The sequence below is a fragment of the Sinocyclocheilus rhinocerous genome, unplaced genomic scaffold (assembly GCF_001515625.1).
Source record: "Sinocyclocheilus rhinocerous isolate Xijiao unplaced genomic scaffold, SAMN03320098_v1.1 scaffold1494, whole genome shotgun sequence".
In the NCBI taxonomy this organism is placed as follows: domain Eukaryota; kingdom Metazoa; phylum Chordata; class Actinopteri; order Cypriniformes; family Cyprinidae; genus Sinocyclocheilus; species Sinocyclocheilus rhinocerous.
In genome coordinates, this window is record NW_015641023.1 from 59,553 (window position 1) to 67,823 (window position 8,271).

Consider the following 8,271-nt stretch of genomic DNA (forward strand, 5'->3'; position numbering starts at 1 on the left):
ATATATATATATATATATATATATAATATACACGAATCATTCAAATTCATTAATGTTTCTGAATGATTTTCACAGAAATCAGTTGCGCTGCAACAACATAAAGCCCCAAAAACTTTATGAAAACGTATGAAATCATGTTTTCATTGGTTTCCAGTGGACTGCGTTTTGGCCTCGGGACGTCCCGTATGGCCTTCTGGGTCCTCTGGGCGCTCTGGCCAAGTATTTCGTGGACTATCATTATCCTGCGCTGTATAACGGGTGAGTGAGCGCCGTTATTCATACGGTGAATTCAGAGCTGACGCTGATGATGTTACTTACGTCTGTGTTCCAGATGGTTTCTGATGTTTGCCATCCATGTGTGCGAGGCTCTGTTTGCGCTGAAGTTCTGCAGGTAAGACCCTTTTCTACCACACGGTGGCAGTACAGACCATCAGATTTGTGGATGTTGTTCATACTAACACTGCTGTGACTGACACACTGTGTGCATTATGTGAACTTGGAATAAATTATTTGTTTGCTACATTTGCCAAAATGAATTTTGTATCCTGCATTGCAATGCTCTCGACCGCACCTTACATTTGCAGTGAGATGAATGAACCGACTGCAGTGCCATCTTTCTTGACTCATATTAGTTTAGACTGATAAACTTGTTTTTTACACAAAATTGGTGAAAAATACAACTTTTTTTATTTCAGAGATTATATGTGACCCTGGAGCACAAAACCAGTCTTAAGGGTCAGTATTTCGAAATTGAGATGTATGCATCATCTGAGAGCTGAATAAATAAGCTTTCCATTGATGTATGGTTTGTTAGGAGAGGACAATATTTGGCTGAGATGCAACTATTTGAAAATCTGGAATCTGAGGGTGCAACAAAATCTAAATATTGAGAAAATCATCTTTAAAGTTGTTCAAATGAAGTTCTTAGCAATGCATATTACTAATCAAAAATTAAGTTGTGATATATTTACGGTAGGAAATGTACAAAATATCTTCATGGAACATGATCTTTACTTAATATCCTAATGATTTTTGGCATAAAAGAAAAATCTATAATTTTGACCCATACAATGTAACAATATGTAAATATTGTTGAAAAATAACAAAAAAAAAGTTTATTGTTAAAAAACAATGAAAAATAACATAAGTGGGTTTTAACTGTATTTTGCATAAAATAAAATAACTTAATGATCTTTACTTAATATCCTAATGATTTTTGGCATAAAAGAAAAATGTATAATTTTGACCCTTACAATGTATTGTTGGCTATTGCTACAAATATACCCCAGCGACTTAAGACTGCTTTTGTGCTGCAGGGCCACATATAATGTTCAGTGTATACCAGTGTTATTATAGTTAACTAAAATTAAAACCATACAATTAAAACCATTTTTGTTACTTGAAATGAAATAAACGTTAATAACATAAAATATATAATAAAACTGAAAATTAAATGAAATGAAATATTAAACTATATAATATAAATATAAAAAAAAAAAAGCAAAACACAACAAAATGACTAAAACTCCAACTAGAAGTAAAATGAAAGCGGAAAATGTGTAATCTATGTAAATGAGAAGAATATATAAATAATAGAGGACGATTAAGACAAGCTTCCCCCAGATGTTTTCATCTAATCAGATGCAGGACTGTGCTGATCAGTGTGTTTGTGTCTGCAGTGATAAAGGCATCGACAGCACGTCCACACGCTTGCTGTGGATCGCTCAGACGTTCCTGTTTGGTCTCACGTCTCTGTGTCTTCTGATCAAATACAAGCCCGACGGCCGACCCAAACGCCAGTGACCGAAACCAGAGCTCGTTTCCCAGCAGCACACTGTTCTTTATATTCAGGTTATGTTTGAAATTCGTTTATCTAAAACACTTGTTCCATGATTGTTTGAAAACTGTACAACAAAATATTCAGTGAGCCCACTATATAAGCTCTAATAGTTCTTTAAAAAAAAAAAAAATTGGTTCATGATTTTCTTTTAAACAGTTTTGAGTAAGACATTGCTGTAAGAGTTGACCGTGTGGCTGGTCATTTAAAATAAATGTAAATAAACGCTCTGATTTGACGTTTGTTTTTTGTCATCTGTCATTCGATGTACAATCACATCATAAAATACTGTACTAGAGATACTGTATGAAGCTTCTTTTGCAGTTCAAGCTGTGACAGGAACTCAACATTGATGAAGCTGCGGATGAATGAATCTGATTCGCCCTCAGACATGTATTTTGTCATATACCATCCATGTGCAATCATTCACGTGAGTCACATCAGAATCTGTTTTTGCAGTCAGCTGGTGTTTGATTTAGGGCTATCAAGTGATTCAAATTTTTAATCTAATTAATTACATGATTTGTCGATTCATCTTATTAACCACACATCATTTTTGTCTGAAGTCCATTGAGTAGACAATACAAAAAAACATTAGAAATAAATATTTTGATGTATAACAATGCATAAATGTGAGTCATTGAATCATTCATTCAACCAATTTGTTCAAACAGCTGATTCGTTCAGAAACGAAGCAAGTGACTTCTTTTGAACGAGTCACTGAATCAATGACTCACTCGATTTGTTAAAAAATGTGGATTCATTCAGTAACGAATCACTGCTGTGTGTTGCTCAGAGATACACAATAGTTCTGCTGTGACTTTAATTGGAACGATTTTTATTTGCGAAATTGAGCAAAACAATATTTTGTCTAAAATGTAACGCAATATGAACTTCTTGATCATTGAACCGTTGTATGAAATCACTATCACATTTGCAGTCATGCAGATATTGGGGAAAAAACAGCATTATTGCCCGTGTGATATTGCTAAACTATATCGTATAATATATATAAAAACATAAAATATATATTTTTCCATAATTACTTTTTTGGTGTTGCATCTGGATAAACATTTAGAGATTATCAAAATATTTATTTGAAGCATATGCGTGACTCAGATATAATAAAACCATACAAATAAAACTTACGTTTTTTCTTTATGATATCAGTAGTTAAGGATAAAAGACTCGAGTTGTGTTTAAAATATTCACGAGTCCTTGTCGAGTCTGAAGAGTACTAACTTGAGTGCCCATCTCTGGTATACACCTTAATTTTGCTTCTGATGTAAATGTTTCTTGATTTGGGAATGTTTATATATTTTACTGAAAAATTACAATATTTAAATCGTATGTGAGTGTGTGTGTGTGGGAGTGTGAGTGTGTGTGTGTGTGTGTGTGTGTGTGTGTGTGAGTGAGTGTGTGTGTGTGTGTGTGTGTGTGAGTGTGATCACCGCTCCAGCCAGTGCAGTGATGGGTATCGGTCTAACAGCGTCCGCCGCAGCTGTGAGTTCTGACTTTTGTCCCTCGTTTCAACGACACACTCCACCTGTGAGCACAATCACATCAGTCAGCACTTCAGTCAAGAGCAGCTCAAACACACTCGTGTGTCATTCTGTCTGATTCTGTTTCCACAGATAAACTGCAAACCCTGCGTGTCTTTATCGAGACGAGTAACTCTTCATCAGATGATAATACAGTGCTACTTCAAAATATAGCAGGCTTTCCCAAACTGGACATCATGAGATGATGAAAAGCTAGAAATTATTTAAATAATAAAAATGTACAATTAAAATAAAAAATAAAACACTAAAAATGTAATTAAAGATCTGGAGAGAGGATGGCAGTGTTGTTTCAGGAAGGCTTTTCTAACTTCATCTATGATTGAATTAAAGCTCTCCATAACAAGCTCAAGGAATATTCACAAGCTGATATTGATATGACCTGCAGCTTATATATTCACGTTGATGCATTTTGCAGATGCTTTCATTCAAAGCGACTTACATTGCATTCAAGGTTTACATAGTTTTTAATCAATGCATGGAGCTGAAAGAGTAGAAGTCATGGGAATGCATGCTCTGATAACATGCACAGCTGGGATGAACTTGGGAAAAAAAGAATCGAAATGATGCATGAATGTAAAATAAGGGTTTAATTGGCTTTGTGTCACTGAGTCAGAGCTGACATTGTGCATCAGATTTGCCTTATACAACATTAGAGAGATCAGGCCCTTTCTATTGGAACATGCTTCACAATATGTTCCATTTATATTGATTTCATTTATTTATTTTTACTTTGTAAAATGTGTTAAATGTTCACACGTGTTATAGACAACAAATTCAGTTTTTCATCAAATGTGACGTGCATGTATTTTCTTCAGCTGAAATATATATAAAAAAAAATTAAAAGCATATTTATATTTTTAAAATATATTTTCAAAAATAGACCCCCCCCAAAAAAGACAATATATGGGTAAATAACATATTCACATAAATATATTTTGAAACATAATTTAGTATATATATATATATATATATATATATATATTTTTTTTTTTTAATTTTTATTATTATTAATTAATTTAGGTTATAGGGGAATTGACCCTGTCAAGTCCACATCTCATATAAGCCCACTTGTTATTTTATTCTAAAATATAAATGCACAGCAAATAAAATTTAGACATTTAAAATTAAGAAATGCAACGTATTTTATGCTTTATTGGGATTTTAAAGGAATAATGGATTTCATGTCACTATACTGTGTGAGTGTTGCATAAATAATGTTATATTCAAATGTTTAGATATTTAATCAGTAAGTATAATCAATAATAATTCTAATTTAATCAGTAATTAATCTATCTGTAATTATAATCAGAAATATAGCTTTTTTCTCAAGTGGGCATAAAAAGAACAGCTTGACCCTCGTTCTTTCTAAAACAGATTGAACCTCAAAATAAAACAGCAGTAACTCATTGTGCTCAGAATACATCGTACAGATTCATGAATTTGATCTGTTTATACTATTTTCTACAAAATGAGAAAACAAAATTGAGTGCTATAAAGATCTAGAGGCTATAGGGGAGCCTCACTGGACAGAAATATGGAGTTGATATGAAGAACCAGAGACAAAGTGAAAGAGAAAGTCCTGACAGATGCGCAGACAGAGAAAATAATTATTGAGATATAAGAATTATTTAAGGGAGCATAATCAGATTATAGTTTGACAGTACCATGAAATCAGTGCAGTATAGTGTGACACGACTTACAGTAATATGTTTGCGATATACTGAAGAGCCAGTGAATCTTCTGTAATCGAGGAACGCTCCTTGTATTATTATTATTTTTATTTATTTATTTATTTTTTATTTTTTTTTAGGTGCAGTTCTGCGTCTGACCGCAAGATGCCGCTGTTTCCCTGTAAATGAATGCAGGGGCGCCGCAGCAAATCAGCGAGGGTTACGGAGTTTGTTGGTTATAAAACGACCATAAAATGCTCTACTAAAACACACTGTCCAAAAACGACAGTACAAACACCGCGATAGTTGCTTATTATCTTTAGTTTATGTTTCAATGCAGACTACAGCCTATATAGGCTACGGGAAGGCAAATGTGCAACTACAACAGTACCAGAACCTCTATTATTATTAACGTATCGGGTCAAAGCATTTTTGATAAAATACACAAGTAGAATTTAGATTAGGGTTTATTGTTTATTTTTCAGCTTCATCTGATAGGCTACTGATATTACAGTTTATGCGGTAAACATATTTGTTTACATTTTACATGTTGGTTTCACAGGCATCCTAAAGACTCATAACTCATCAAATACAGTAATGTGGCAACAACAACTTGAAAAACATGATCTGGATACAATGTAATTATAACCAAGCCTTTGAACCTGGATGGAAACTATGAGAAAAGACAAATATAAATAATAGTATAATAAATGAATAATAATAAACCCAGTGCATTTAACTCGGGAATGCAAATGATTTTGTGCGTATAATGAAGAGCAGTTTTCATGAAAAATTTCATTTTCAAGAAGAGCTTGATTGAGATTTACATTACAGTCCAGCTGATTTACAACGACATTAGAATTAAGATGAACTCAAATAAAATTACCCAACTGAAATATGAGGTTTGGTCAGTGTGATATCAATAAATTCCTTTCCTAAATGTAAAGATGGTTTATAATAACCACAAAACAAACCGTCCACAATGAACCCTTTTGTTTGTTAACGTAGCAGTAAATAACCGGAAAAGTGTAAATAATGCTGAAGCCTTTTAAATGCTGATCTCTGTCTCTTCAGTTCACAGAGGAGAAAAAACACAGAGCACGAGACATTACACATGCATTCTACATACAGACTAATTATAGCTCATGATAATTGCATATAATGTCGTCAGACCAGGAGAAATGTCTGATATTATCAGCATCAGAGTTTAATGCTGCTGACTGAATTAAATAAGCTTATAATGCCGAGTGCATTTAATACACAGTAAAATATCACATTATTTTTTCCCCCCAAACCATGCGATTCATATTTTATTATGCCAGTTATTTCAGATGATTAGGCTATTTTTTTTTTTTTGTTATAAGGGCGATTAAATGTCTAGTTTGACTAACAGATTTTCAATAATAATACAGTACTTCTTTAGGTTGTAATAGAGAATATAAAACATACTGCGCGTAGCCTATAAATAATTATGTTTTCAAACGAGTTTCATTTGCAAGCTTTTACACGCATTGGAAGTTTTAATAACCGAAGCGCGCATTTTAATTGTATCGCACGATGAAGTCTCGTTCTTAAAAAGAGTTACATTTGTGTTCTAATATAAGCGACTTCAGTGAGCGGTGGATATAGCGTTATTAGTTGTATGGAGGTTAGTGTACTTACTCTGCCAGCGTTATAAAGTAAACGCGTCGTTTGTGTTAAATGTCGAAACGATGATTTCTACAGTGCGACGCGTTATTAATGCCGCGCTTGATGGAGTGCGGCGTTGTCCCATGCAAATCCGCCGCCTCGCGTCCTCCAATCAGAGCGCGGCGTCACTTAGCGTCTTCCAATGGGAGATAGGCGCTCGCGCGGTTATCTGCTCGCCGTCGCCGCTGGAGGCCACTGACCGGAGGACGGCGCTTCAGATGCGGGCGATCACGGCACTCAAAGCGGGCGTGAGATCTGCCGGCGGCCGGCATCCGGATTCTGCTTCGGGACGCTCGTGAAACTCTTTTGCATGGGAGACATTCGCAGACTCTGACTTCCAGCTCCAGTGGATGAGTTGTCGAGTTGAGTGCGCTGTTGTACTTTTTACGCGGAGCATCCTGTGGTTCGTGCGCACCAATGATAGCGGTCGGGCAGATGGATAGTAACCGGCAGAGTGCGTTCGTTCTGGGCAGCACTCCTCTGGCTGCGCTGCACAACATGACCGAGATGAAGACCTCTTTATTCCCGTACGCCCTGCAGAACCCCGCGGGCTTCAAGGCTCCTTCCTTCTGCAACCTGAGCTCTCAGATCCCGCTGGGAACGCCGCATGGAATAAGCGATATCTTGGGGAGACCCATCACCGCAGGACAGCTGCTCTCGGGCTTTCCCCGGATCAACGGCTTGACATCAGCCGGGATGTACTTCAACCCCGCGGCGGTGTCTCGGTACCCCAAACCGCTGACGGAGTTGCCCGGGAGGGCGCCCATATTCTGGCCGGGAATGATGCAGGCTTCGCCCTGGAGAGACCCGCGGGTTCCCTGTCCGGGTGAGTTTTTTTGACACTTGTGGGTCAAAGTTGAATGTCTCGTTCTGAGTTGATCTGGCTGACCTTGTCTTGTTTTCTCCAGCCCAGGCACATCTGATGCTGGACAAGGATGGGAAGAAGAAACACTCCAGACCAACTTTTTCCGGACAGCAGATCTTCGCGCTGGAGAAGACCTTCGAACAGACCAAATATCTGGCCGGACCGGAGCGAGCTCGACTCGCCTATTCTCTGGGAATGACCGAGAGTCAAGTCAAGGTAAACCAGAGGCGGGGTTTATATTAATTTAATCTAATTCTAGACTTTTTTTCCTCAATGCAAACGGGCAGAATGAGACCACAGATTATTTTATCCGCGAAAGTCGCTGTCAGTTGCTCGTGATATGAATTTGCAAACGAGCAAAACTGTTGGAGCATTAATTTCTAATGTTGAAATTAAATTTTTTGGGATTATAAATCATATTTTTAACCAAAAAAAAAAAAATCGCTGTGAGTGTTGCACAGCATTGCACACCGTTAGGCCTTACATTTACGCATTGTCTGGTCAACATGCATTTGCTTTTATTATTTGAATCAATCGCTTGCTCTAGAGTGCATGCACTTTTTGCTTGATTTATATGATTTCAGTTAAGTTGCATGCAACTTCTGCCTTTTTTTGTTTAAAAAAAAAAAAAAAACAATAGCCTAATTG

The 8,271-nt window shown here is 36.5% G+C and overlaps 2 protein-coding genes across 2 annotated transcripts in view; both read left to right on the forward strand.

Annotated features, from left to right (window-relative positions):
* The window catches only part of LOC107754014 (transmembrane protein 254-like), a 16,212-nt gene extending 14,152 nt beyond the window's left edge, over positions 1–2,060 (forward strand). Inside the window, exons 2-4 of the mRNA XM_016570315.1 lie at positions 155–258; positions 332–391; positions 1,680–2,060. Of these exons, the coding sequence (XP_016425801.1) occupies positions 155–258; positions 332–391; positions 1,680–1,803 (288 nt within the window). The 3' untranslated portion in view covers positions 1,804–2,060. The remainder of the gene's footprint in view (positions 1–154; positions 259–331; positions 392–1,679) is intronic.
* A 4,741-nt stretch (positions 2,061–6,801) lies between these two features.
* LOC107754016 (homeobox protein Nkx-6.2-like) lies at positions 6,802–7,866 on the forward strand. The gene is made up of 2 exons (XM_016570316.1): positions 6,802–7,584; positions 7,667–7,866. Exons 1-2 carry the CDS (start codon positions 7,176–7,178, stop codon positions 7,864–7,866), a joined length of 609 nt encoding a protein of 202 aa, XP_016425802.1. The 5' UTR covers positions 6,802–7,175.
* Positions 7,867–8,271: the final 405 nt, after the last annotated feature.